Source organism: Zasmidium cellare (genome assembly GCF_010093935.1).
Source record: "Zasmidium cellare ATCC 36951 unplaced genomic scaffold M409scaffold_7, whole genome shotgun sequence".
NCBI classification, from domain to species: Eukaryota; Fungi; Ascomycota; class Dothideomycetes; order Mycosphaerellales; family Mycosphaerellaceae; genus Zasmidium; species Zasmidium cellare.
Window position 1 is genome coordinate 28,380 of NW_022986951.1, and position 27,190 is coordinate 55,569.

The window sequence follows — 27,190 nt, forward strand, 5'->3', positions numbered from 1 at the left end:
AAGGGAGAGCCAAATCCTTCTAGTCCTTTCGGCTTGGAGGCTAGTTGAGTTGGTGGTGTGTGTGGCTGAAGAAGGAAAAACTTGAGTATGGGGACAGATGAGGTGGTTATATAGGTCTTGGAAAGGTTGTGTTACGACTTATCGGGGAATAGCATTGATAACAATTCCTTTGTTATTGAATGGTACAAGGCTACAAGAATTGCTTTCAGACTATGGAACAAAGCAAGATGTACGAGCCTTCATGAACGGCATTGTGTGGAGAAAGCCACGCAAGATCCTCAATGGCCCTTTCAGCCGTTACAATTCGTTTGTGAATATTGGAACAAAGGCTTCGGTCTCACGTCTAGCGCTTCCAATACAGCCTTGTCCATGATTCACAACGCAGTCACGAAGAAATTCTAAGTCTGTCAATACCGAGCTCGTCAATACATTCAATACAGTTTCCTAACGGCTTAGAGATGGGATAGATCAAGCTACGTGCCTTGACGGACCCCGGGGAGATGAATCCCGATGCGGTAATACGTAGCCTGACTGCCCTAATCACTCCTGATGTAGCTGTTCTTTCGGGCGGAGTGCGGAAGCTTCCTGCTCGTCTGTAGCTCTGTGCTTTCAGCCACTCTACGCTACTATTGGGCAGCTCGCATCCGTACGGCATGCCTTCCGTTCAACATCTTGTGCTGCCTGTCAACCCATTTTGAATGCTACATTCCTGAAGCCGCTGGGTGGAGGATCCAAAGCGAGTACATTGTTCTCCTGCTTTCCCTAGACTAAGAAGCCACGATGGAATTAACGAATTCTGGAGACAGGCCGCAGTACCGTTTGGCCGACCCGTCTGAGGATGAGGTTGTTGCCCGTATTCTCTACAACTCCTTCCTCCGCAACTGGGATATCAACTGGTGGCAGAATCTGCAGGAACATATTCCTCCTGTTGAATCTGCACCGCAGGGAGATGATACTTCAATATTGGAGGCTCTTACAGCGGCCCAGCAAGACCGTCTGACATTCTACCGTGCGATTGTCCGCCTTGTACGACTCATTGGAGGCAGCATATCCGTCGCGGTTCCGGCAGGTAGCTCGCAGCCGGCGGCGATGCTTTGCTGGCTCCCACCGAAAGTCGAGGTCACAACCTACGCGGTCCTCCGAAGTGGATTTCTCTTCGCCTTACTTCGGCTGGGACGATTCATGGGGACATGGAATTTCCTATACTTCGAGTCTAAGCTATCCGGTCTTTACGATCGCTGCTTACGCCCTCTGGGCTACAAAAGTCGACACGAAGGAGCATTCGTGCAAATTCTTGGGACCGATCCGGCACATGCAGGAAAGGGGTTGTCAGCCGGCCTACTACGATGGCAGATTGAGCAATACCGACAGCAATGCCTCGAAAAAGACAATTTCACGCCTGTATTCTTGGACACTGCGGGAGATTATCAGCAGAAACTGTATGAGAAGATGGGTTTCCGGCCACTGGGCAGGCAAAAGCTTCAGGTCAAAGTTGACGAAGGGGGTCTAAAATGTTCGACCGGAGGGCCGCGAGACTTCTTTCTAAGGGTTATGATGCTGATTATGAAGGAAGAAGATTCACTCTAGTTATTGTGGCGAAACACTGAAGCTCTCAAATGTTGGGCTATCCGTGTAGATCCTCCAATTCTATTCCATATGATCACCATCTTTCGGATCCAGCATCTTGGACATGAAGTTTATGTCAAAGCCAATATGATCGTTTTTAAAGGGCCGCACGTAATCCTTGCCATACCCTCTTCGAGCATAGAATTCCGCAAATGTCGTCTCTGGGGTGCACATGATCATCTTGGGATGAGACTGCGCCGCCGCAGCCTTGCGACGACTCCCTTCTCTAGCGTTGAATCGACTGACGACCTCTTTCTCCGTAAGTCCGAGCATGTAGCTCGCCAGCCCTTTGCCTTGAGCTGAAGGATGAGTCGCCACCAACTTCAGTTCCCACTCTTCGACACCAGGTGCAGGCGTGTGAGTGCACGCCCAAGCCCGACTGGTATCCGATTCCGGTCCGTAGTACCTTCGACAGCTGGCAGTTGATAAAACCTCTCTGTCGCTATGAGTTTGGTTTAATATGATGATGAATGAGTTGGCATCGTTGCGAAGCACTTGTATCAGATCTTCGGTGGACTTGAGTCTATCTCCGGTACTTGTACCAAAACTCTTCTCGTCAGACGTCAGATAAGCCAAATTGATCGTCTTGAACAGGCCAGGTAGGAGAGCGCAGTCTTTCAACTGTTTTGCTGACCATGTTGAGATACTCGTTGGCTTGCCGTCAATTATTGGGCCTTCATCTATCTTTGGTTCATCCCTGAATGCCCCCTCCCCGATGTGTGGTTGTAAAGCCATCGAGAGCGTGTACACACCCCAAGCAGTTTTGATCAACGACAGCGGTGAGAGATTGAATCAGCTCTTGAAAAGTTCAAAAGAATGGTAAGTTCATCAATTGTGAAGGATTCCAGCTCCATAGAGCTACGGAGTTAGGACGCATTCCCACACATGCAAGTTGAATCCTTCGATGACTTCCTGAAGTGGTGCAAAGTCCGAAGGATAAGTTACATACTTTCTCTCTAGTGCCTCTTTGCTCATTGTCGTTGGTCTGAGGCTTCGTAATGACTGTTGCAGGTGTCTCTCATTGCACATCACCTACAAAAGATGCCGCCATCAAGAGTAACGATCTTCCTCGTCAGATAACCACTCTTCATCATCCAAACCACCGTCTCCGCAACCTCTTCCGGATGCCCAGCTCTTCCAATTCGTATTCCTAATAGCCTGATCGGTCTCTGAAAAGGGACATAACGCAAGTGGGGCACTTACTGTTAGCCACGGTCCCAACATCAAGCAACTCGGTTCCAGTCACAAGCCCAGGGGCGATTCCGTTCACGGTTACTCCGCTCTTGGCCACGGAGCCTCCAAGCCAGTAAATGAATCCATGCAAAGCGCTCTTGGATGAAGCGTAGTGTGGACCAACGATACCTCCAGTGAGTGCGGCCAACGAAGAGGTCAGAATGATACGACCATAGCCTTGTTTTTGCATATGAGGCAAACACAGCTGAGAAAGTAGAATATTCGATTCGACATTAACTTTCCACGTCTTCTAGAAGACTTCTGTCGATACGTCGGCCAGACTCTGGACGTTGGTTGCCCCTTCGTTTGAGCCTGCATTGCCGAAAAAGGCGTCGATTCCCCCCATAGTCTTTGTGATCTCGCTGTGGAGCTCTTGAATCGACGCTGAATCTCCTAGATCTGCCTGGAAGAACTCGATCCTTAGATTCGAAGGAGCAGCTTCCAGGATCTCTTCCTGCAGTGTGGCTCGCTTCTCGGGGCTGGCATTGCGATAGTGCAGCGCGAGGTCAAATTCGCCAGTCTTAGCCAAGGCCACGGCAGTTGCGCTGCCAATTGCACCAGTTGCGCCGGTGGTGAGGACGACCTTGCGTTCGGACATTCTTGATGAACTGTGGGTTTTGGATTCTTCCATTGCGAGTCGACACCAATGGCATGAGCGTTAAGTACTCTGAAGTCATCTTGGACTGCTGAAGTAAGCACTGCATGCTCGTTAGGAGAGACACGGTCATTGTGGTTGTGGTGAAATGGAATTTGGTGCTGTAAGTCCGTAGGGCACGATGGTCTGACGCCAGTTAGGTCTGGATGCGGATTAGGTAGTTCTTTCAAAGTTTTGGGGATCTTCCGAGAAGTCGGAGAAGTCATATTCAGTCCCTGAGTGTGCTGACGCATATTCTCGCTACAGCTACGTCTCGGCCGAGAACAGGGATAGGCCCAATATCCGCCCCACCCAACTTCCTATTACAGACACCACCTGCCACCAAAGCTTCCAACCTCTACTCGTAATCATCATCATCCGAGTCCGCCTTCTTCTTCTTCTTGCCACTGCCCTTTGGTCGTCCACGATTGCTTGTCATTCCGCCATGATAGACAGGCTTCTTCATCCCCGGCATAGGCTTTAACTTCTTATTCTCCCGGAACAACTCATTCAACTTCTTAATGAAAGGCCTTATCCAAGTCGTGCCTCTCGGCAACCCGTGCCAGCCTTCGTTCCTCACTCGATCCCAGTGGGTCAAGAAAGTGTAGACGAACTCTCGCATATCCTCGGCAACGAGGAATGGGTTCGAGACGTCGGGTTTGTTGGTGAAGGTCTTCGAGGTGAAGCTACCTGTGGTTGCTTCCTCGTCGAATGATATGAGAAGCTCTTGCGTGTGGCCGACTACCGCAAGATGACGCATCTCACCGTCGTCCCCAGCGTCGAAGTTGTCCTCGTCTGGCTCCCGCTCGTGCTTAGCCGACTCGAGTTCAAGATTGAGTTCGGAGAAGCGAAAGAGCCATTTGCTGGCAAAAGACTCGGCGGCTTTAGAGAGTGTGGACCGAGGCGAAGAGGTTGCGGATTGGGAGCGCTGGGAAGGGTGGGTATTCTTTAGACAGTCTGTTAGTGCGAGTCGCATGTCAATCAACAGGGCTAGTGTACGTACCTTCAGTATGAGCTTGGGCATCTTAGATGTGTGTGTTGTGAGAGAAGACTTCCGCGAATGAGAGAAGTATTTAAATGGCTACATTGAGCGAGTGAACGAAAGTGTCGTCAGCTGCTCCATCACTTCATTCGCGGCGCAAGTAACCCGTGCTGAAGCGCGCGGCACGTGCAAGAGGTGAATAACATTCACCTGCGTGACATCATTCCTTGACATGTGAAGAAGCAGTAGCGTCAGAAGCTTTCGAACGTGTGCTTGTTGCGATACTTCTCCGGTAACAGGCTCTTGCTGCACCTCCGCACGTCACTAGTGATGACTTGTGGTCCATTTTGAAGATACCCAATTATCTGCTGCTGGTCGAGCGTCGCATACTAGGTTATACCGTGTTACGAGACAACTTTACCTTTCACTCAGATTTAGGTGTACTTCACCTATAAAGGGACCAAACTGCCAAAATGCAATTCTATGGCCGTCTCGATCCCTTGACGCAGTACATCGGTTTCTTCCTTGAGGGATAAGTGTGCTGCGCCGGGTGGCTAGGACCTTTGCCCGTACCATCTTTCGAGGGACTTGGTGACGTTCTGCGCGACAGCATTTGTTAGTTGAAAGTTGCAAATAAACCATCAATGAGCCGTAAGCCTTTTAGCCATTCTGTTAGAGTGAAGGGTAGCCGGGTTCGACGATAGATCTTACTAGTAGACCGTGGTTATTATGTTGACCGATTTCGATAATGGCATGCTATTGCCCGCCCACTGCCTCATTTTCTAGACGTTGGAAAGGGTAGAATTGGCAAAACAAAGGATAATCTTGTCCTGTCAATCGAAGCCTGTGGTGTCTCTGGCAGCACAACCACACCTTTGACGGTCGCTGTGGGTGCTGCGAGTTTTACGGACGAGACACAAGGAATTTCGGACGGCCTTGTGACGAACAGCCCCTGAATACTCCACAAGGCCCGACTAGTGACATTCTCGCTCCGTGTACAACAAGGTGCCCTGGTCGCCGCTCCATTTCCGCCTTGTTTCCTTGGCCATTCGCTAAAGCATCTGGTGGAAAGAGAACGAAGCAGATTCGAATGGCTATGCGCCACTCGATGGCACAATCTGGATCGTCATGGACTAGCGAGTAACGTGCCACACGGCAAGTCCGGATGCATGACATTGCATCTAATGTCTGAGGTTAGAACGGTGTTTGAAGAGGAGGTGAAGTCAGGGACGTCGGGGACATCAAGAGATCCGTAAATTCCACTAATCCCCAATAAGTTAGATCGTAGTAGGCGAAAGCCTCTTCTTTCCTCACTTCCATCAATCACCACTTTTCCCCATCATTGCCACCCCAAATATGTCTCATCAAGCAATTCAGATGCTCAGTCAGAACAGCCGAGCAAAGCAATAGGCGAACGACCATGGGCCAGACCAGAGATCCACGCTTTGGGGGCGCCACGCCTATGCACCCCAGCTTCTCCGCATCTTGGAGGCGTTCTTGTCGCGTGTGAACACGCCCAATTGGCCTAGAGCGAGAGTACTTCTATACATGCAACGCGGTCTATCAGTTACACTTAACCGCCTCTGGAGCTGGCGTTCGTAGAGACAGCTGTTGGACCGCTACGGACCGAGTGTTTACCGTTATTCCCACGTGCTGGACGTCCATCTACCCAATCCACTGGAGCCGCCACGGCTTTCGTTGTATCAATGTACAACGCCAAGCGCACTTTAGGACTGGTCTGGTGCAGCCTGTGATTGACTCGACGCTGTCGACGCAGATGTCCTGATGCTCTGGATGTCTGTGAAGCAAGATTGTGGCTAGACAACGGCTATGCTTTCCCCTCACCGGCATAGCTTTTGAGCGATCGGTAGATGTTTGCATATATCTCTTTCGGTTCGCCGTCGATCATAGGGTGACTTGCACACTTCATTCCTCGTCTGCTACTTCACCTTACAGTGTCCACAACATGGCAGCACAAGAGTACGAGAAGGAGACGCTGGAGCGCATAGAGACGACTTCAGATGCTGAGACCCCTGGCGTACAAAAACACAATCCCCTCGATAAGGTTGAGACTCATGAGACTCTCGCTGCTGTCGACATAGAGAACCACCAGGCTTTCAAGGGAGACGATTCAGATGGCAAAGTCCATTGGACTGTGAAGAAGCTTCTGGCTGCAGCCTTCTTGTCAATGCTCTATACCGGTAAGACTCACCACTATTATAGCCGAATCATGGCCGACACTGATATCCACAGGCTCTCAGATTCCGTTGTATTTCACTGGCGGTACTTTAATCTTCATCGCCGAGGACCTCAACGCCCACGACATCATTGGCTGGTTGCCAGTTGCAAATACTCTAGCCATTGCTGCTGTATGCCCTTTTGTAGGATACTTGCAAGACCTATTCGGCAAGCGAAGCATTGCACTTTTTGGAGCAACACTTCTGTGCGTTGGGTGCATTGTTCTTGGGACTTCCCATCAACTTGGCCAAGCTCTTGCGGGAATGGCTCTCGCTGGTGCAGGTGCTGGGATTGGTGAGTTGACCGGTCTAGCTGGGTAAAATATTCAAATTCATCCATGCCGCTTGACGCGTTCACTGACATCGTCTACAGCCTGGCCGAAGTCGTCCCTGTACGACATCGTGGGTACAGTCTGGCCATCCTCACAGCTTTCGTTCTCCCATTCTGCCCTTACGTTATGTACAGCGAGCTCTTCTCTACGAGAGGGTCAAACCCCACATGGCGATGGGGCTCTTGGATTTCGCTCATCTATAACGCTGTCACTCTTGTCGGTCTTGCTGTCTTCTACTTCCCCCATGGACACCGCCGAGGCGATGGTCTCAAGAAGATTGAGATCCTGAAGCGAATTGACTACGTCGGAGGCTTCCTGTCGATTGTCGGTCTAGTTCTCTTGTAAGTCCTCCGTGAACATACCACGAGCTTTTGGCTGACGTCTTCACCCAGCCTTGTTGCACTTCAAGCCGGTGGTTACACACACCCCTGGACCTCCGCTTACACTCTCTGCACCCTTCTCATTGGCATCGCTCTCCTCCTGACATGGTTCATCTGGGAATGGAAGTTCGCCCGCCACCCCATGGTTCCTTTCGAGCTCTTCCAAGGCCAGCGTGTCGTTGGTTTATCCTTTGCTGTTGCATTTGTGGCTGGAATGAACTTCTTTTCGCTCTTAAATTTCTGGCCATTGACGATATCGAACGTGTGGAGCCCCAATCCGGTCTCTATTGTAAGTGGTATCAATGTGGAATTCATCTGGGAACGTTTTTTGACACTGCTCAGGGTTGGCGAGGACTTCCGGTGGGTCTTTCAACTGCCGTTGGTGCTATCATCTGGAATGCTCTCTTAAGCACGTGGAAAGGTGGTTCCAAATGGGTGCTGTTCCTGGTAAGTTCGTGAGCGTTAACGCGTTAACGTTCGGAGTGCGTTAACGTTCAAAACAAACCTCTTGCTAATACTTGCATCTACGGGCTGCCATGATGCTCACTGCATTCGGCGGATCGCTCGCCAGCATGACGCCAGAGAACGTCTATCAGTCCGTCACACTCGCCGCCTTCGCAGCCTTCGGCCTGGGGGGTGTTATCGTTCCTGCCGCTACAGTCGCCATGATCGCAGCTCCGGATGCTCTAATCACGACCTGCGCCGCATTGTCCCTCTCCGTTCGTGCGGTAGGCGGTGCCATCGGATACTCGATCTACTACAGCGTCTTTGTCAAGAAGTTGACCAAGAGGCTCCCCGTTCTCGTTGCAACATACGCAATTCAGGCAGGGCTTCCAGCTTCCAGTGCAGAACTCTTTGTCGGCACGTTCCTCACTGCACCGGCTAACGCATCGGCGATTCCTGGAGTCACCGAGGCAATTCTTGGTGCTGCTTTGACTGGTACCCAGTGGGCTTACGCTGAGGCTTTGCATCTCGTTTGGTAAGAATGTTGATTCCAATGCATGATAGCTTGTTGCTAATACCATTATCTAGGTATGTGAGTATTGCTTTTGGAGCATGCGCCATGGCTTGTGCCTTGGGCATTCCGAACACCCGCAAGTTCGAGACAAACAGGATTGCGGTTGCTCTGTGATTCAGAAGGCCAACGCTATGTCCAACAATGCTGCTAGCAATCATCTATTTGAAAGCATTCATAGTCTCCCGGCCTCCATTGATTATACCAGATGACCCTTATATCTACTGGAATGCCAACGCTCCCAATGTACGGCCTCAGTTACAGTGCACTTCCGAGCATTCAGCACGATTCGAGTATCACATGTCGCCCTGGATCATGATCCAAGCCCGTCCGGACAGGTGGGAGTTAGATTTGTTGGGCAGATCTATTGAACTCTCCCTTGATGACCCCTGTCCTTCAATATCGCCAACAAGGATGTCACAAACTGTACTTTGCCACTGTCTTCTTCCAGCCTGATAGAACGACCTCGTACTTCCTCCGCCATCTCTGGTTCTTTCACGCGAATCAAAAGAGAAACCACAATACAGGGCCAAATCGTATTCGCATCATTCATCCAGTTCATATGGCACACTCAACATCAGACCTCATCGCAATCGCCTGCAGCCTCGTATCAGGCGGTCTAGTCGTAACGTTAGCGATGCTTCTTTTCTTCTTCTGGAGACGGCATCAACAAGTTCACGTCCCAGGTGCAACCGCAAGCTCCCTTTAGAAGGACTAAGCGTCGGTCACAACATGATACATTCCAGTGGCATTTTCTTTGGAATGCTTGGATCAACCCTCTAGAACGAAAGCCATTGTTGCAGACTTCACCTCGCAAGAATGGTCTATAATACAATACTTACAGGTTTATTACGGGGACAACATACATCACTTAGAGGCATAAAGCCAGCACCGCACGCCCGACCCAACACAAGTCTGATCCACAATCACACTCATCTCCAACAACCGCCGATACATCTGACCATGGCCAAACGCATACCAACACCAGATCTCATCCATCACCTCCTTGCTCGCCAAACACTCAGCTTAACGACCGACCTAGTGGGCTGCACATCAACAAGTACATCCACGCCCCTCCCGACTTCTGAATCAACATGGGCACCGCATCAGAGACCGCCCGATCTGGGCGCAATAATCGGAGGAGCTGTGAGTGGATTGGCCTTCGTGGCAGTTTTGATCATGCTGGGAGTGTGGTTTTATCTGCGAGTGGGCCAAAAGCGGAGCAGTGCTGAGGAGAGTGGGCTCGGAGGAAAGGGCAAGGCTGTGGTGGGCCGGCCGCCGGAAGCAAACGGAAAAGGGAAGGATCAAATGCTACAAGTACCAGCGATGGATGAGAGGGGAAGAGAGAAAGTGGGAAGACCGTAAATGGGCGTAAGGGCGGGTTCAATAATTGTGGCGGTATAGACGTCGTAGCATTGGAGTCCTATTCTTCTGTGTATCATTCTTGGTTTCAGAAGAGGCTATACGAAACGAGTGACCTCGAGTCAGATCTTGGTTTAAGACTGGATGGACGTTTTGCTATGAGTCGTTCAGCGCTGGCCTCAAAATGCTACATAGCTCTCCCAGGGACGCACCGTAGCTCTCCTCAAACATTCATCCTGAACATCAACAAGTCCTTCTCAACAATCTCATCCTTCCTAGCCTCCAACTCCTCCACGTCCCAATTACTCGAAACATACCGTTCAGACAGCCAAGGCTTCTTCTCCTTCGTCAACCACGTCAAGAAGCCGCCACACAAGCCGGGGTCATCGATGAGCACTGTGCCAAGAATCAGTGCCATCACACAATAATCTACTCATGACAAAATCTGGCTTACAATCAGTCCAAACACTCCCCAACTGCGTCTCATGATGCCTCTCCGTCTGTACTGTCAGGACCGCACCAGGATGTACCGCAAATGCCCCAATGCCTTCATGATCGTTCTTGATACACTCCACCATACGATTGATCGCAATTTTACTCAGAACGTACGCCACTGGCGTGAACTGGCTATCCGTCATATGGCTCGCCACGCTCGTGATCACCGCGAACGCCTGCGGTCCGTCGGGCGTGGCTTGGAGCAAGGAGATGAAAGATCTCGCCACGCGCCAGGAACCAAGCAGGTTGGTTTCGATGACCCGGGGGAGGTCGGGGTCTTCGAAGATTCCGACTGGCATGTACTCTTTTCCGTCGGATTTGGTGATGTATTTGGAGATGATGCCTGCGTTGGCGATGGCGGCATCCAGGCGGCCAAACTTGTCTTTCGTGGCCTTCGCCAGCTGTTCGACATCGGAATCCTTCGTCGTGTCGCATCTTTGGGAGAGAATGGAGATGCCCGGGTTGATAGTTTCGAGCTCGGTGGCAAGTTTGTCCAGGTCAGACTGTGTGCGGGACGCGATGACGATGCCTTTTGCTCCGGCCTTGGCGTAGGAGAGGGCAATGTTGTAGCCTACACCTTTGACAGCACCGGTGACCAGGACAACGAAGTTTGAATGCAGTTTGATGCTCGTTGGATCGGTAGGTCCTTCTGGTTTGGTGTGGATATTCTTGGTGAACTTCCAGCCCCAGTGATCTGGGAAACCTGGGTCTGACATTATAGCGACGACTGAGACTCCTGATAATTTCAGACTGGCTCCGCCCGGAACTTGTATTAAATACTGTTGATGTAAGTGTGAGATTCAAGAAGTGAAGTCAGCTTCCAAGAACCCACTGCGAGAATCGCTCCAACTCAATCGATGATGTGGTAGCCGTGCAGACTCAGGGCGGGGCTACGCTATTAGTACTGCCTACTGAGGTCCTTTGCAATCAATGGCGAACCTAAATGCGGGCATATCACAGGATGCTGACACGATAATCATCAACATCCTGGAACGCAGTCAAGGACGTCTTGGCGGCTGCTTGTCGCTCTCGATAGTATTCTCATCGCAGTGAGCAGCCAAATCGCCCCAACAAACTTGGGGAACAATTAGCTGAGCATGGACAGATCGGGGTGCGATACTTATTCAAGGAAAGACAACATATGACAGGTATGGCCGCATGAGGCAGTCTAGTCCTTCGCGACTTCACTGGGGCTGATCAGGGTTCGATAGGCCATGGCATGCCTGGTGCTGAGCTCGTGTTCATGCGACTTGGCGTAATCGATGCCATGTGAGGTGTTCGCTCTGAGACAAAAACAAGGTCGCAGGGTAATACTGAGTGTTTTGTGGACGCCCATTCGTCGACCACAGGAGGCAGTATCTATTTTCAAGTCTGGTCGTTCATACAGTAAGCGATTTTGCGTCTTGGCTTTCGTTTAGCTCCTTCAAGGTCCGTGATATCGTGTCTGGCCTTCTTCAAATGCCGGGATAGTACTTGACACTCCCACCTCCACTGCAGATACTCTCAACAACAGCAACATCAGCGAGTGCCTGCTGTGGCGAGCCTCTTTCGTCCGATTTCCCAGCCTGGATGTCGTCCAGGAATGCCGCGAACAGGTTCTTGTACGTGCTGCTGTTGCTCACGATCTCCTCGCTGACGGCGTTGCCTGCATCGTCCTCTACTATGAGCTTGGTGCCGTTCGGATCACGCGTCAAGACTAAGCTGCCTTTGGACCCGATGAAGACGTAGCTGAAATCTCTCTTCGCAGAAGCAAACGAGATGCTCAATGTGCCCAAGGCTCCGGATTTGAGCTTCAATGCTGCCTGTACGGTATCGAGGGGCGGTAAGTGGTCCAGAGTCTGCTTTGCAAATGACACCGTCTCCACGATCTCGTCAGCTGCAATGTGTCGAATCAATGCTGTGGCGGCATTGATTAGCGATGGTCAGCGACCTGTGGCATTCGATGCACTCACAGACGAAATGGACACCGCCATCGAGGAGGAAACCTCCTTGGTACTCCGGCTTTTTTCTCCACTCGGTTTCGTAGTACTTGTTTCCTGGCGACACTTTGTTCCAGACGCGTGCATGTACTGCAGTGAGATCGCCAATGGTGCCGTCGGTGACGATCTGTCTCGCGTTGTCGTGGCCTTCATCGAACCTGTACTGCTCCATGATCGATAGAATGAGACCCTTTGACTTGTACTTGGCGTCGTGCTCCGCTATGAGGGCTTGAGATGCTTGTACGTCTTTTGCAATAGGTTTCTCCATAACCTGTTCATAGTCAGTGGGATTGGCATCTATGCCTGACCACTGAATGAACTCACAACATGCTTTCCAGCGGCAAGAGCCTTTAGAGCCAATCCAGGCTGCACGAGAGTCGGCAGCGATATGACAACTGCGTGGACATCATCACGCTTGAGCAGATCGTCCAATCCAGGACCTGATTCCTCATCATGATAGAGGTCAAAATTCGAGGAGACGAAACCACTGAGCTTCTTGGCCTCTTCAGCCGTATCTGCAGCGCTTCGACGGGACCGAGAGTATACGGCAACAAGCTTTGCGTCTACAGAGTGAAGTGGTGCCAGATATGCTAAAGCCCCGTTAGAATTGTTTTCTTGGTCGCTGAGGCTTCATTTCCTACTCTGTTTGGGATAGGTTCCCGCGCCCAAGAGCGCGATACCGAAGACCATGTCGAGAGGTGTCGGTCTTCAGAGTTATATTATATGGAAGCTGGTGAAAAGTGAAGCACTCGCTGAGCTTGTGGTCCTCCGCCTCCAGTCTTGCGGGTCTCAAACAGTTTGCCGAGTGGCGTCATGCTGCCTTCTCCCGAGCTGCGGCTTAGACTGACTGTCAGTGGGATGTTGGCCGCCGCTGCGAAGGTGCGGTCAATCTGAGTTGATGCAATCTTGCTATACGAGCCTAGACATCGCCTGTTATCTCGATTGCTGGAACGTCGATTTTCCTCACTGGAGACGCCGCTCGACTGAGCGCAAGGACTTTGGGCTTCGCGGCTACAGCAGGCCGATCGTCCAGTCGTCGCGCCCCTTTTGCATCTGCGTGTAAGAAATCGAACATCTGCATCTTCTTGGCTGATCTGATAGTGTCAATGCTGAGCACCCTCGAATCTTTCGCCGTAGCTAACGTGACAGCGATACTCATGGTATTCTTGATCTGCCGAGATCTCGATTAGCTGATGTCAATCACATCACTCGCTACTGTTCCATGGCATACCTGACGTCCGTTGAGATCTACCTCTGCTAACTCATCGAGGTCTCTTTGCTCCAACTTCACATCGACGTTATCGAGCGATTGAGCTTTGCTAACGAAACTTTGCCAGATTTTTCGCCGTGCCTTAGCTTCCAGAATAGGGTATGTGTAGCAGAAATGTACTCTACCTACGCGAAGTCAGTGTTATTCGGCCCATTCTATAGGTAATGGGTCAACATACTCAGCATTGCATGGTCTATCAGCTCAGGTTGGTTCGTCGTCAGGATCATGATGCCCCGGTAGTATTCCAGTTCGCGGAGAAACACAGAGACTATGGCGTTGCGCTCCAAGTCATCGAGCGACCGCTTGGCGAGAAAGATGTCGGCTTCATCGAGAAGCAAGACAGCATTCCAATGCGCGCACAGCCCCAAGATTGCCGATAAGTTCTTGTTGATCTCAGGGGCAGTTGAGCCAAGAGCGCCGCTCGTCACGGCATAGAGTGGCCGCCGAGCAACTTCTGCAATCGCTTCGGCTGTGAATGTTTTCCCTAGGCCTGGTGGACCACAGAGAAGGCCGATGAGTCCCTGGCCTTTACCAGATACAAAGTCATCAAAATTTGTCTCCAGACGGTTTTCCACGAGCTGACGCATGGAAGAAAGCATGTCTGGGTCCAGGACTAGCGAGTCCATTAGAGTGGAGTTCCACTGCACATCCTTCATTCGTGATACGGAGAATGCTCCTACGCCAGATGAATTTAGCTGCTTTTTCTTTGTATTCTGTTTGAACTTACCCCATTTTGAGTTTGCGAAACAGTAGCCGTACACGAGTCCTGTGAAAAGTAACCGCTCGATATCCGAGAGCTGAGCGTTGATGGCAGCACGATCCTCTGCGGTAGCGGTAGGATGGCTGCCCCCTTGCCTCATGTCTCCACTAGATGCGATCCAGTCGCTGCTATCGTCGGAATCGCTGTCACTGTCTTCGACTACGTTAGATTTGTCGTGATCTACGTCTACAGGGCCAGTCACAGGGTCTCGAAAAAGCTCGCCAAGGTCAACTATCTGCGTCTCATTAGCGAAGAGATCAAGAATTACCTATCAACTGATACCTTTCCATCGGGAGCATCTTGAGAGATTCGATTTCGGCCTGGTTTCCATCCTCCAACGATGTCTGAACCAAGGGGGCTTTGCTCGATCTCTCTATACTTGACAGGATCTGTCATGATTCGACCACGGAACTGAGGCGAGAAGAGTCAGCTTGTCCATGCGTGCACCACAACCTCAAAATACTCACATGGCATCGGCGTGGCGGTGGGTCAGGGTCGTAATAGCTCTGCTTTGGTGGCCCGGGCACGATTCCCTCTCCGCCATGTTCCTGCACCTTGTATGGTAGATCGATGAAGGAAAGCTGTTTCTGAGTTCGTGCAAGGACATCTTTCCAGATGGTCTGTCGCCCCGGTAGGAGATATAGCGGCTGGTACTGTAGCTCCTCTATGAGCTTCACGTCCTGATAGAGTGGGATGACCAAGTCAGTAAACGCGAATCCTATCTGTCGCCCATCGTATTCTGCAGACTCTGCTCTGATTATGAATTGACGAGTGCCGTCCCATTTCTTCTGATACCTGGTGTCCACGCAACGCCACACGCGAGGCTCGTCCAGAATATCTTTCGCGAACATCAGTAAGTTTGGCGAGAAAATTGCCCAGAGATTCTCCCAGCTGATACGCGTGTTCAAGCTGGGACTCGCCAGCTCCACGCTTATCTCGGGAAAATGGTGCTTGATAAAGGCGAGGGCGGCCGTGATCTCGAACTGAGTCTGGCTGTTGTTGTCAATGCTGTCATCAGCAAGCGCCTTGAGCGTATGTCGTGCCCAGAAGAACCATTCTGGTTTCAACTAAAGATAGTCAGCATGGTGTGACAAAGATACAAATGCAGTCAAACCCAACCGTCTTCACATGATCTGTGAGGGTAAGGCCACTGGCGTCGCAGAAAAGGTTTCTCATGATTCGCAATAGACTCGAGCCGTTGATTTCGATTTCGGAATATTCGTACATGAGCTTCTCGGAATGCACTCGTTTCACAAGAAGGACACAGTTGTCTTTCGACGAGGGAGGAGCCCGTTTCGGGTTCACAAGGCGCCATCGGAGGTTCTTTCTTCTTGGTGTAAGCCAAGACTCACGATTGACACCTCGAGCGCCACATACTTATCCCAACTTCAACGTAGTCAGCGCGTGCCCAACCCTGTCAATTCAAGCCAGCGCTTACTACTGATCTTTTGTGATGAACATGGATACATCTCCCGTAGTCGTTCCGTTTGGCGGGCCCTGAGGTACAGGCGCATTCTCGTCCTTGTAAAGATCCTCATAGAGAGTCACAGCTGCACAAACGCATTGCGATTAGTGATTGTAAAGATGCAGTGGCGAAGACGTTAAGACGTTTTCTTGCCTTCTGCAACATCTCCTTGGCTTCTCTTGTATAGACGAGCGACCTTATCTTTCGCCACGTAGCAATCGAGCTTTTGCATGAGTTCGTCTCCGAACTCCCATTGTCGCAGCCTTTCTTCGGTCGTGTTTGATTGCTCACGGGACAAAGGTACGTCCTTTGTAATTGTGCGCGAAAATGAAGCCCCGTGACGCCTTGCGCCTGTCGTGTCTTCGTTCTCTGTCGATAGCGAACGAGACATGCTGGAGAGGAGAGAGTAAAAGGATCGTTTGGCTAGACTTTGCAGAAGCAGGCTGCTGCTGCTATAATCTCGCCAGGCACGCGGCTGAGGCTGGATCTCCGTGGGGCCGCTGGGTGGCATTTATGCATGCAGGACTAGCCGCACATTTAATCAGCAACCCGGCAATCACATGCACTTCTGGTCGTGGAGACATTGCATACGCAGACGCAGGCGCCTTGATTGGCCTTGTCGACATGAGGGTTTTGCGCCACCACCAGAGCCTGCGGAAAGCTTGTGATCAAGAGAACGTCTCCATTTGATTGGCAAGTAGTCTTGATTTGCAATCGAGGAGGCACCTGAGGCTGAGACAAGGTATGTCTGAAATAAGGATTCAAAGCTGTTCTCAGTCGAGCACTAATACATTCGCTCGCCCTCCGTCTGATACAGGAAAGTGTCGCAGTCAGAATCTTCATCAAAGTCTTCGTAAAGCGGATCGTCTCTCAGTGTTGCTTTCTTCGCGGAAGCGTAAGACCTCAGTGCTTCATCGGCGGGGATCCAGTCTCCAAGGTCTTCCTTTCGGATATAGACCACGACAGGGAAATCGAAGGTCTCATCCTGTCGGCAACCTAGCACCAATGTAGAGTCACTGTCGGGTGAGCGTGGCGGAAAAAAACGAACAGACCGTTGACAACACGATCTGGGTAGGAAAATGTCTTCTACCGGCATGCAAACATCTCCAGTGACGTCCTCGCTGCCTTCGGATTGTAGCTTGAAGCGGTAGACTCGTAGTTTGTCTGAACTCAACGTCACGTACGCATTGTCCGTGGTCCAAGTGATGGTGAACGGGAGTAAAGATACCAGCTTTTGTCGTCGAGCATCCAGAGATACACAGGAACCAGGACAGAACGTGGGCTTCCCAGAGGTAGCATTGCCGTCAGCTAATCGAAAGGCAAAGATCTCGCAGAAGACTTCTACGTAGTTGGTGTTCACACTTTCCTCGGCGAAAAACCTTGCTACGTGCAAATATTTCTGGTCGACGGAAAAGTGCATCTGAACGCTGATCGCGGAGCTGCTTGGCGGGAGGGGTACATCTTGGATAAAGAATCTGTTTTGTTCCATGTTGGCGAAAAGTAGTTTCTGGCCATCCAGAGCGTAGACCAGTAAAGGTTCCAAAGGGTGCACAGCCGGCCCAGACTCATAAAGTTGCGCCGCGTTTGGTGAACGGAATTGGAATACCGGCTCCTCCTGGTGGCCATCCAGACGGCGCACCTTGACATAGGTGTTGGGTAGTGACCAGTCAACAGAATGTAGTCCAGTTCGAACGATTTGGCGTCCTCGTGAGCTGTCATACCCGCATAGTTGGTGCGAGGAGTCATCGCACCATTTGTGTTGGCTAAAGCAGCTGGTACAGATATCGTAGGAGTCTCCTGGCCTGCAGCGCCTACACCTGTAGTATCGAAAGACTGGATCCGCACCACATTCGTCGCATGAGACAACGTACTTGCCGCTGCTGGTGATGCGGGGCTGGTACGGCACACGTTCGACGTCGTCGTCGCTTTCACTGCTCTCCTCGATCTCATCAGCCTCATCGCTCCCGCCAGCTTCATCAGATCGTTCGTGAGAAGTCGTGTCCGCCGTAGAGAGAGCAATGGGCTCTCGTGGACTGTCGTTGCAAAGGTGAATGCTTTTCGAGTCCAAGTTTTCGTCCAGTACATAGCGAGATGCTCCACCGCGGTCTTCGTCCGGTATCCCCGCAGAGACATTGTCTGGTTCATCCACGCTCTCATCGTCATACCAAGACATGGTGGTACTGTGTTCGTCTGAAGTGCCCGAGTAAAAGTACTCTGCTGATGGAGCCATATCAGACGAGGCTGCTGAAACCGAAGAGGGCGCAGGCGATGCTTCTCTACTTCTTCTCTTCTCAAAAGGGTACAGGACTTTGCGTCGCCGGGTTCTCACAAGGTAATCGTTGCGAAGATGGGTGCTGTCCCAAAACGTGAGTGTCGTCTCACGATCAGTGCTGCGTGGTTTCCACACATCTCGGTATTTCACAAACTCGCGGGCCCCGATTCGAATCATGTAGTTTGGTTTTATGACCTCAATGGGCGATGGGCGGTGTTGGCTTTCGTCTTGCGGGATCAAATCAAAGATCCGAGATTTGCACGGATCATAAGCATTCCAGTTGACCTCGTCGCTGTCAAAAATGAGTTGTTCACAAATGTATCGAGAAGGTGGAGTAACGCCGTCTACGTGCCAAGCCTCGCGAATCATTGTCATCGTCGAGGAAGAACTAGACAGCCATTAGCAAGTCTCCCCGAAAAGTTTCGAGGGCACTGCTCACAGGTCTCGACATGTCCGCCAGACAGAGATCTTGTCCCCGGATTCATTGACAGTTTCATAAGCGCAAGGTCCTTGAGCAATAGACTCTCCACCCTCGCAACCTAGCCGGTAGCTTCGGTAACGCTCAATGGTGCGGTTGTTGCGAAGAACGTTCCTGTCATCGAGAGCGCCCCAGAAACAACGATCGATTTCTCCATTGAACTGCGTCGTAATTCCATGTTGAAGGAATTGACCCCACTCTGCACGGAAATCGTAGTAGGCCCAGCCCACATCGCTGTTGTGCATAAAGCTAGGTAAATTTTGTTTCATGGACTTCCTGTGCCCGTTTTCTAGATTCTGGATGAAATGCCCAACCACGTACAGTGACTGCACCTGCAGAGTCGTGACGAAGTGGGGCGAAGAGATGAAATCGATGACTTGTTCCCGAAGTTTCTCTGGAAGCGGTTCAACCTCGTCAACGTGTCTGTACCAATATTTTGCCGCATACTGTAAGAAGCGATGCTGGCGTACGTCTCGGGGTTCTGGCCCACTCGATGCCTCGAACTCAAGGGCTGACAATTTGCGGAGTGGTAGAGCGTATCGGCCCTGTGTCAGGTATTGCAGGCAGCCAAATGCCAGGACGTCTGGCCGGATCGAACGATCGGGACACGGTGAGGACTGTCCAGTTGATGAATCACACCAAGACCCTGTGAGAAAATTGTAGACAGACCCATGGTCTAGCCGCAGATAGCCTTCTCCGATATCTTGGTTTGGAGCATCGACATACTTGATGAAGAGACCAGAGCGGCGTTGGATCCATTCAAGTCTAATGAGCCCCCTCTTACTGTCAAGAGAGCGCTGCCCGCGTTTTGCAAATTTGGGTGACACCAGAGTCACCAGCTCCTGGACCTCGCAGAGTTTCAGTGCTCGCTTCGAGAAAGTCAAGACACTGAGAATGTGGCTGGGAAGTGTTAGCTCGTTCACAAGTTTCAGAGAGCGCAATACACTTACGTGGAAAGGCAGTGTCCAACACCATCAGGATCCTCGGAGGCCTCATTTTTATCTCGCAGCTGAAGACGCTCGAGTTCTCTTTGATAAATCTTGTTCAAGTCCACTGGCAGACCTTTAGCTATCATGTCAAGTACATCGTGGTCTTGTGCGCAATCAATCAAGGATCTTTGCATCGCGGCTGCCCATCGAAAGTTATCCGCTGCTGTGGAATGCAAACGCTCCTCGGCCTCAATCGGTATGTCACATTTCTCGCGATCATGAGCTTTCCAGAGGGCACCATCCAGCATGCTAGTGAGAAAATGGCTCACATCTTTCCTTATTGCGTCGATTGGCAACCGAAAATGCTCTGCACCACGCAGGCATGGCTTGATCCATTCATCCTCTTGGCTACTGCACCACAGTCGAAGTTTGGATTCTCCAGTTTCGATGGAGGTTTGGTTTCGTAAGAATGCAATGAAGTCCTGCAAGCCGCGCCTTAAAGTGGCGGCGACGGAACGACTGTAGTCATCGATCTCGTTCAGTCCGTCGATGAAGATGAACACCAATGGACAGACAGCGACCAATTCCGTGACGAGGTCTTCAAACTCCTTGGCAAGGTTCAGCGGCCTTCTTCTCTTGCTAATAATCTCTTGAGGAACACCATGATGATCTGAAAGGTAGTTGATAAGCTGCAGGGCCAGACTCCGGAGTAGTTGCAATCGGTTACGTTGCGTATCATATGACAAATGAATGAGTACCGTGGCCGGACTCGAGGCCATCTTTGCAACGTGCTCGAAAACCTGCGAGGTCAGGACGGACTTGCCACGACCACTCGATGCCGTTACCCACAGAGCTGGGTTGGTGCATGCGATACCAGACCAGTTGTGAAACACGCGCTCCTCGAAGAACCACAAGCCTGTACCATCCTGTCGGATGGAGATTCGTTCATCGTGCTCTCTAAGATCCCACCCATCGGACTTGTCATCATTTCCGCGAACGTGAGCACGTAGTTGTTCCACTTCGTGGACATTGAATTGGTCTGCGTTTGTTGGTTAGTAATCTGACTATGAAGGCATCCAACTTGTAAGAACTGACTATAGGTGACATCACCAAAGACATGCCCCAGGTGTTGAAAGGCAGCATCTGTCGCTGAGATCCCGCTATAGACTGTTCGGGGTGCTTGTTCAGGGCCTTGAAGCCACTCGGAAACTTCGTCCTGAATCAAAGCTGAGTCGCCATTAAGTGCAGTCGACTGCCTGCGTCCAATTAGGGGCTTTGATGAGGCCATCCTGTCTCCAACAGATCCCCGACCTGGCTCTCTGTTGAAGCGCCGAAGTCAAGGATAGCGGCCGACGTAAACGAACTGTATGTTTCCTGTATGTTCTGCCCTGGAATAAACAATGACATTGTCAATGACCCGAGCCTGGAGGTTCCCCTCGTTCATGATTATCATGTCCAGACAACCAGTCATGAGGCGATTCCAGCCTCCAGGCCGCGAGGCATTGCGCCCCGACGCAGCCCCCACGTCGGCGCCGACATTATTGCAGTTGGTACACTTTCAGTTCTGCAGGCGGGCGCTCTGGAGCCGTGATCTGATTGCTTGGATGTCGTGCTGTACGCGTGCATTGTGCAGAAGGTCTGGAAAAGCGTTGCCAAGCGCGGCACAGCGCGTGGAGCCGTGGCCTTGATTCGGCCGGAAGTGATCAGTGATCAACGATCAACCCCACGCTCTGCCCCTTCCAGTCTTCACCGGTCATGTTGTTGTTAAGGAGCACGACCACAATATCGCCGCCATGCCGTCGCCCTGCTCGCGTCCGCTGAAGAGCGCTGGAAGGAAAGATACAGAACGTGCAGCAGACATGAATCGCATCCTGCCCGAGGCGTAATGTTCTCACCACTTGCACTCTCACGTCAGCGTTTATAAGTCGTCTTCATCGATGGACTCTTCGGGTCGTAGTATTATTTACAAGGATACGGCGGCGAACGGACGCTCTCAACAGCACAACGGGCATGTCTACGGAAACGTTACCTACAACTATGGCAATCCCAGCCCAGCTCCAAGCGTTTCTGGTGGCAAGCGAAGCACACCGAAGTCACGACAAGATGAATATACTGTAGGATGGATATGTGCGTTACCAGTGCCAGAATGGCAAGCATCTCAGATTCTGCTCGATGAAGAGCATGAAGATGTCTTAATATCACCACCAACGACATACTCGTATGTCTTTGGCAAAATCAATGGCCATGGTGTAGTCATGGGTTGCTTGCCAGAGGCTTCTATGGGAACAACGTCCGCCGCTGCGGTAGCGGCCGAAATGCGAGCTGTGTTTAAAGCTCTACGTTTCTGTCTCATGGTCGGCATAGGAGGAGGCGTCTGGAGTGAAAAGGCAGACGTACGCTTAGGTGACGTTGTCGTCAGCAGACCCGACCCAGTCGCCAGGACTGGTGGAGTGAGTACAGGTGGCCACGACCAAACAAGAGCTCTACTGACTTCCATGGCCAGGTCATCCAGTGGGACTTTGGAAAAGCGATACAAGGAGGAGAATTCCAGATGACGGGTTCGCTGAACTCGGTGCCGGAGACTCTGCTCTCTGCCGTAGGGAAGGTCAAGGCAACGCTACTTCACAAAAGCAAGTTTCCAGAATACTTGAAAGCATACAGTCAGTATCAGGACTCATATCCGGAATACGCCAATCGGCCCAACGCACCAGATCGGCTCTTCGCTCCTTCCTTCGAGCATCCTCAAGGGAAGGATACGTGCGATAGTTGTCCCCGAGAACAAGAGATCTTGCGGCCCGAACGGCCATCCAACAGACCTGTGGTGCACTATGGCACGATTGCATCTGGCAACGCTGTGATGAGAGATGGCGAGCGGAGAGATCGCATTGCTAGTCAGCACGGCGGTATACTGTGCTTTGAGATGGAGGCTGCTGGACTGATGAACCGCTTCCCCTGCTTGGTTATTCGAGGGATTTGCGATTACTGCGACTCTCACAAGAACAAGCAATGGCACTCATATGCATCTGCAGCCGCCGCGGCATGGGCCAAGGAGCTGTTGCGGAATATCCAACCGTCATTGTTGTCCAACGAGAACACAATTGATGAGCAGACTAGTTCGTAGCGATTTGTCGCTATGCAAAATATACATTGAATAAGAAATGCTATATATATTGAAGCCTGACGCGCTCCGCTTGGCAGGAGCTCAGACCAAACCTCGCAGCATCCCAATTTGGCGCCAAAAGTTCAGAAAGTCAAAGCATCCTGATCCCTCCACCACCTCACCTCTTCCCTTCTTTGCACTCTTCAAATGTCGCCCCCGACGCGCCTCTGCATCTCCCTATTGCACGCCCCATCACGATCATCCCCTCAAACCCTCCAACGATGCGCTCCCATCTCCATCACCGCCCGCGGTGACAACAACCAACAGGGTTATAAACGACACCAAACCCGCCCCTTCACCCTCACCCCCCGCCGCCATGCCGGTTCCATGGCCGCCGCCCGCCAAGTCTCCATGCGCCAACCCTCCCAACCCTCCATCGCAGTGCAGATGAAAGCCCAACAAAAAGCTGCCATGCGCGACGGCTCCTTGCTGGAGCAGTACGGCCTGCTTCCAGGAACCGTGGTCCCGCCTACAGGCTCTAAACTGCCCTCTTGGCTCAAAGACCCGCGGGACCGATTCGCGCTGGAATGGCACAAGATCAAACGCGGCGTGGTGCAGATGATGACGGCGTTGTATTTTAGCAAGTGGGCGGTGCGGCCGAGGTTTTCGCTAGAGAGGGGCAAAGTCGCGGGCGTCGCGAAGGAGCTATATGAGGATATGTATCGGCATTTCGCGACGGGCGATCTGGCGCCGATTGAGCATAGACTGTCGCCGGGTTTTATGGGGAGTTTGAGGGCGAGGATTTCGCAACGTGCACCGAATACTTCACTTCTCTGGAGTCTGGAGAAGTATCTTGGGCAGCCGCAGTTGATCTGGTACTCTGTTGCGATGATGGATCCGAAGAGGCCGAGGGAAGATCAGACTGGGATTCTGCAAGCTGTGGTGAAGATTCGGTCGAGGCAGCGGTTGCAGAAGTTGCGGAGGATCATGGGCAAGGACCGGCAGGTGAGGGAGGTGTTGGCTGATGCGGAGGGTAAGGAAATACACGAGGATGAGCTGGAGAGAGAGAGGAGGCGGAGTACCAAGGACACGACCGAATACGTGGTGCTGCAGCGGATCGTGAAGAAGAGCCGGCCGGGTCCATGGCTGATATGGGGCACGACTGAGGAGATGACGCTTGCAAAGATGAAGAGGGTAGAGGAGCAGGTGTACAAATCGCAAGTGGCAGCTCGGAAGGGACAGTGAGATACCAGTGTACAATAAATGTATCAAAAAGACTCCTCAAGGCTGAAGAGATTGTGCAAAGAAAGTGTAAGAGTTTGACTGCATGATGCATTCCCATAGCAAGCTGCTACATAGACTACCGAGTGCCCAAATGGCCGCCTCTGCTGCCGTTACCGACAGTGACAGATCCATTACTGTGCCAGTCGAGTCTCTCCGCATTCGCATATTGAGGTGGCTCGTGCCCTGAACCATCGCATCTGAAGAAAAGTATGAAGAAACCGTGTGTTGTGTAAGAATCGCCCGAAAGGAAGCGCTCGTCAAACATGCGTACCGACGCCCGCCGTACGTCTCGTCGTAGCCTCTGGCTGTCGTAATCGTGTCGTGAGGGTCGTCTCTGTACGTCCACCGGCCCAGCCGCAATACTCTGGATTGAGAACCGCTACGAGAGCCAGCGCGCGTAGCGTGTGTTTATCCACGACCTCCCACTGCTTGTGTGGACGAGCTTGAGCGAGCGCGACGCTGTCATGACGGAGCAGCGTCTAGAAACCGTGGACTTTGATAGTCTTGGCATCCAGCTCGAGGCCTTCCTTCTTGTCGGTCAAGAACTCCTGCACATCCTTGCGCTGATCGCCCTGAAGCTGGATCACCTCGCCCATCTCGGTGTCGTTGACGATGGTGCCATTGCAGGCGAACTTCTTCTTGATCACCTTGAGGATCTTCTTCTGGTCGAACTTCTTTGGCAAACCCTGCACCGTCGTCAAGGTCTTACGACCATTGCGTTCTGTGGGGCAAGTACGTCAGCGGGGCTCACGGTGCAAGTAGGGTGCAATGCAGAGTCGACTTACGCTGAATGCGGATATGAATGTAGTTCTGAGACTGCTTAGTCTCTCCAGTATCCTCATCGGCCTCCGCGAAGGGGTCTGTGTCACACCAACTGTCAGCATACTCTTCACGTGTCGCTGTGACCTCTCATGATCGCCCTCGCGACCCGTCACCGGCGCCATTATTTGCCATGCTCATGAGCATTGTCGAGGTGTTCAGCAAGGTCGAGGTCGAGGATCGGTCGCGCAGTGCTTATCATGAGGCTGAGGGAAGGAGGACTTGCCGTATGTCTTGAGGTTGTCGATCTGGGCTGACATATGCTGTTGCTGGTCGGAGATCGCGTGTGTGTTGGTTGACGATGTGCGTTGAGGGTTTTGGTGACTGGTTTCGAGAGTGGAGTGGAGAGTTGTGGTGTTGTTTCTGTCGTGGTGGTTGTCGAAGAGGAAGAAGCGGGCGGGGCAAGATTGGAAGTGGCGCTCGAAAGCCAAGACCACGCGGGCGCTAGTCTCTTCCCGTACACTACGCCAACGTCACTTGCAGACTTCTCACCCATTCACTTGACCTTGCCTCCACATTGCATCCCATGTCTCACGTTGCTCAGTCTACGTCACAAGATCGGCTGGAGCATTTCTAAATATCACCTATCACTATGGGAACCGGTATTGACAACAAACCCGTCCAGTGACGAGACCAAGGAGGACGCGCACCACGCAAAACGACCACGCCGACCGGCCAACCTGCGGACGATGTGATACAAAATATTATAGTGTCATGCACGGTAGTGTGCTGAAGTCCATTTGCTTGTGTCAATCATCGTCCTTGGGCAGCATGGCCGATCAGGAAGTACAGCTACCATCACTTTGAATCCCGCTGGGCCTAGATCGCGATCACATGGACAATCGCTGAGTCACGGGCTGCCAACAAAGAACGGTACAAAGCCAGAACACAATCTTCTTTGGCCCTTCTTCCCCGAGATCGCCACATCTTTGTATACTGGCTATTGTCTACATCCTCCCCTTGTCCGTGTCTGTTCTCTCGCCACAGCAGTATAAGTTTAGCGCTCGCCCACTCAAATGCCAGCTCTCCACTGTATACAAAAACACGAACACAACAACTTATACCCATCAAAGACTTCTGGTAAGTCCTAGACACACCTCACCTCTTCAAACAACAACAATGCAATTCGCTACCACCATCCTCACCCTCTTGGCCGCCACCAGCGCACTGGCTGCGCCCGTGGACTCCAACACCTCCTCCCTCCAAGCTCGGAAGGTTGCCCCAGAACAGTCAACTTGCAAAGCCTATCGCAATGACATGGTCAACGTCAATGAGAGTGTCTTCATAGTCACCCTCGGTCGACCGTACCTTGGCGGTGGCAGATGCAAGGAGCTGCGAGACAAGATCAATGGCGTCGCCAAGGTCAATTACATGAAGTGTTCGGGCTCGAGTGGCAAGACGAACACAAAGCTTGCCATCCACAGCGACATGCAGGGAGCCAACATTGCGAACATGAACCGTGGTTTGAAGGCGGCTTATCCCGAGATCAAGTTCAACTGCCCGACCAGCATCTACAACCCTTAGTTGTGGGTAGTTTGTACAACGGCTTGGTTGAGCAGGGGTTCTAGAAGATGGGAAGTCTTTTCGCGGTTACCTTTCATTCAATAGCGTTCTTTCAAGAATAACGAACAATTTTGGGCCTGTAGCCCGCATGCTATCTCACACTACCACATACTTCTCACCCGTCATCTTTTCAATCTCCTCAACACTAGCTTGATACTCGGATCCCTTCGCAAGCATCTCGACATATGCCAAAAGCCTTGGATATTTGGTCAAGTTGACCAGCGTTTCGCCAACAAGCACCGGAAAAGACATCATGATGTCTGCGGCAGTAAGATTCGCGCCACAGAGATACTCTCCACTACTCGGCGTTGACTCCAGCTGCGATTCCAGAAACCCGAAATACGTGGCATAGTTCTCAATTAGAAACTCATTGTCGAAGCGACCCGCAATGGACCTCGTAATATGTTTGACGAAAAACGGCACCGGAGCGTTCCTGATTTCTACCACAAGTATGTCAATACTGTCTCCCCTGATGATAGCAGAAACTCACGGTCCACAAGCAACCCCGTCAGCAACAGACTCATTAAACTCCCTCTGCGAAATGCATATAATATCGATATCTCATCCACTCTTCCGTTTCGCCTCCCAGCTCCCCGTCTCTGCCCTCCACCCACTGCCTAGGCTTCAGGTCTTTCGCAAAGTAGTCAACCAGATACTCAACGATGGCACCCGACTCAACCAACACCACCGGCTTTTGCATACTTGGTGCCTCGACGATTATTTGCGGTGATTTCCCTAGAGGATGGTTGTTCTTCAGCTCTGAGGGGGCCGTCATATTCGGGTCGCGCTTGTAGAGTTTGATGGTGTGGGTGATTTGAGGTTTGCATAAATGGAGAAGCCAGAGGATGCGTTGGGAGCGGGATTTGTTGAGCCTGGGTATGGGGTCAGTCTTGTTCGTGGAAATAGGATGGTATTTGGAATAGGAGCGTACGCACCAGTGTAGTGTGATCAGTGGTTTGGACATCGCTGCTGTGT

At 51.7% G+C, this 27,190-nt stretch overlaps 14 protein-coding genes across 14 annotated transcripts; 5 read left to right on the plus strand and 9 right to left on the minus strand.

The window, feature by feature from the left end:
• Nucleotides 1–780: 780 nt before the first annotated feature.
• Nucleotides 781–1,587, plus strand: M409DRAFT_19148 (uncharacterized protein; the record flags this gene model as incomplete). Its single annotated transcript, XM_033804807.1, has 1 exon — nucleotides 781–1,587. The coding sequence occupies one exon, from the start codon at nucleotides 781–783 to the stop codon at nucleotides 1,585–1,587; it is 807 nt and encodes a 268-aa protein (XP_033671216.1).
• A 60-nt stretch (nucleotides 1,588–1,647) lies between these two features.
• Nucleotides 1,648–2,361, minus strand: M409DRAFT_19149 (uncharacterized protein; the record flags this gene model as incomplete). Its single annotated transcript, XM_033804808.1, has 1 exon — nucleotides 1,648–2,361. The coding sequence occupies one exon, from the start codon at nucleotides 2,359–2,361 to the stop codon at nucleotides 1,648–1,650; it is 714 nt and encodes a 237-aa protein (XP_033671217.1).
• Nucleotides 2,362–2,654: 293 nt separating this feature from the next.
• Nucleotides 2,655–3,457, minus strand: M409DRAFT_64110 (uncharacterized protein; the record flags this gene model as incomplete). Its single annotated transcript, XM_033815922.1, has 3 exons — nucleotides 2,655–2,776; nucleotides 2,830–3,109; nucleotides 3,149–3,457. The coding sequence occupies 3 exons, from the start codon at nucleotides 3,455–3,457 to the stop codon at nucleotides 2,655–2,657; spliced, it is 711 nt and encodes a 236-aa protein (XP_033671218.1).
• Nucleotides 3,458–3,851: 394 nt separating this feature from the next.
• M409DRAFT_19151 (uncharacterized protein) lies at nucleotides 3,852–4,517 on the minus strand (the record flags this gene model as incomplete). Its single annotated transcript, XM_033804809.1, has 2 exons — nucleotides 3,852–4,439; nucleotides 4,497–4,517. 2 exons carry the CDS (start codon nucleotides 4,515–4,517, stop codon nucleotides 3,852–3,854), a joined length of 609 nt encoding a protein of 202 aa, XP_033671219.1.
• Nucleotides 4,518–6,441: 1,924 nt separating this feature from the next.
• Nucleotides 6,442–8,556, plus strand: M409DRAFT_64111 (uncharacterized protein; the record flags this gene model as incomplete). Its single annotated transcript, XM_033815923.1, has 7 exons — nucleotides 6,442–6,676; nucleotides 6,729–7,029; nucleotides 7,086–7,385; nucleotides 7,437–7,713; nucleotides 7,767–7,879; nucleotides 7,996–8,403; nucleotides 8,457–8,556. 7 exons carry the CDS (start codon nucleotides 6,442–6,444, stop codon nucleotides 8,554–8,556), a joined length of 1,734 nt encoding a protein of 577 aa, XP_033671220.1.
• A 1,468-nt stretch (nucleotides 8,557–10,024) lies between these two features.
• M409DRAFT_64112 (uncharacterized protein) lies at nucleotides 10,025–11,012 on the minus strand (the record flags this gene model as incomplete). The annotated part of the gene is made up of 2 exons (XM_033815924.1): nucleotides 10,025–10,197; nucleotides 10,256–11,012. The coding sequence occupies 2 exons, from the start codon at nucleotides 11,010–11,012 to the stop codon at nucleotides 10,025–10,027; spliced, it is 930 nt and encodes a 309-aa protein (XP_033671221.1).
• A 738-nt stretch (nucleotides 11,013–11,750) lies between these two features.
• On the minus strand, nucleotides 11,751–12,965 carry M409DRAFT_35960 (uncharacterized protein; the record flags this gene model as incomplete). The annotated part of the gene is made up of 4 exons (XM_033810478.1): nucleotides 11,751–12,193; nucleotides 12,249–12,546; nucleotides 12,600–12,865; nucleotides 12,917–12,965. The coding sequence occupies 4 exons, from the start codon at nucleotides 12,963–12,965 to the stop codon at nucleotides 11,751–11,753; spliced, it is 1,056 nt and encodes a 351-aa protein (XP_033671222.1).
• A 662-nt stretch (nucleotides 12,966–13,627) lies between these two features.
• Nucleotides 13,628–14,171, minus strand: M409DRAFT_64114 (uncharacterized protein; the record flags this gene model as incomplete). Its single annotated transcript, XM_033815925.1, has 2 exons — nucleotides 13,628–13,664; nucleotides 13,729–14,171. 2 exons carry the CDS (start codon nucleotides 14,169–14,171, stop codon nucleotides 13,628–13,630), a joined length of 480 nt encoding a protein of 159 aa, XP_033671223.1.
• Nucleotides 14,172–16,554: 2,383 nt separating this feature from the next.
• M409DRAFT_51390 (uncharacterized protein) lies at nucleotides 16,555–20,737 on the minus strand (the record flags this gene model as incomplete). The annotated part of the gene is made up of 5 exons (XM_033811788.1): nucleotides 16,555–18,430; nucleotides 18,482–18,754; nucleotides 18,842–19,420; nucleotides 19,471–20,488; nucleotides 20,545–20,737. The coding sequence occupies 5 exons, from the start codon at nucleotides 20,735–20,737 to the stop codon at nucleotides 16,555–16,557; spliced, it is 3,939 nt and encodes a 1,312-aa protein (XP_033671224.1).
• Nucleotides 20,738–20,900: 163 nt separating this feature from the next.
• M409DRAFT_64115 (uncharacterized protein) lies at nucleotides 20,901–22,570 on the plus strand (the record flags this gene model as incomplete). The annotated part of the gene is made up of 3 exons (XM_033815926.1): nucleotides 20,901–20,995; nucleotides 21,500–21,899; nucleotides 21,953–22,570. The coding sequence occupies 3 exons, from the start codon at nucleotides 20,901–20,903 to the stop codon at nucleotides 22,568–22,570; spliced, it is 1,113 nt and encodes a 370-aa protein (XP_033671225.1).
• Nucleotides 22,571–22,756: 186 nt separating this feature from the next.
• M409DRAFT_51392 (uncharacterized protein) lies at nucleotides 22,757–23,794 on the plus strand (the record flags this gene model as incomplete). Its single annotated transcript, XM_033811789.1, has 1 exon — nucleotides 22,757–23,794. One exon carries the CDS (start codon nucleotides 22,757–22,759, stop codon nucleotides 23,792–23,794), a length of 1,038 nt encoding a protein of 345 aa, XP_033671226.1.
• A 518-nt stretch (nucleotides 23,795–24,312) lies between these two features.
• Nucleotides 24,313–24,912, minus strand: M409DRAFT_64116 (uncharacterized protein; the record flags this gene model as incomplete). The annotated part of the gene is made up of 3 exons (XM_033815927.1): nucleotides 24,313–24,554; nucleotides 24,619–24,693; nucleotides 24,879–24,912. 3 exons carry the CDS (start codon nucleotides 24,910–24,912, stop codon nucleotides 24,313–24,315), a joined length of 351 nt encoding a protein of 116 aa, XP_033671227.1.
• An 859-nt stretch (nucleotides 24,913–25,771) lies between these two features.
• Nucleotides 25,772–26,176, plus strand: M409DRAFT_51394 (uncharacterized protein; the record flags this gene model as incomplete). Its single annotated transcript, XM_033811790.1, has 1 exon — nucleotides 25,772–26,176. The coding sequence occupies one exon, from the start codon at nucleotides 25,772–25,774 to the stop codon at nucleotides 26,174–26,176; it is 405 nt and encodes a 134-aa protein (XP_033671228.1).
• Nucleotides 26,177–26,311: 135 nt separating this feature from the next.
• On the minus strand, nucleotides 26,312–27,179 carry M409DRAFT_64117 (uncharacterized protein; the record flags this gene model as incomplete). Its single annotated transcript, XM_033815928.1, has 4 exons — nucleotides 26,312–26,655; nucleotides 26,706–26,749; nucleotides 26,785–27,087; nucleotides 27,151–27,179. The coding sequence occupies 4 exons, from the start codon at nucleotides 27,177–27,179 to the stop codon at nucleotides 26,312–26,314; spliced, it is 720 nt and encodes a 239-aa protein (XP_033671229.1).
• Between the last annotated feature and the right edge of the window lie 11 nt (nucleotides 27,180–27,190).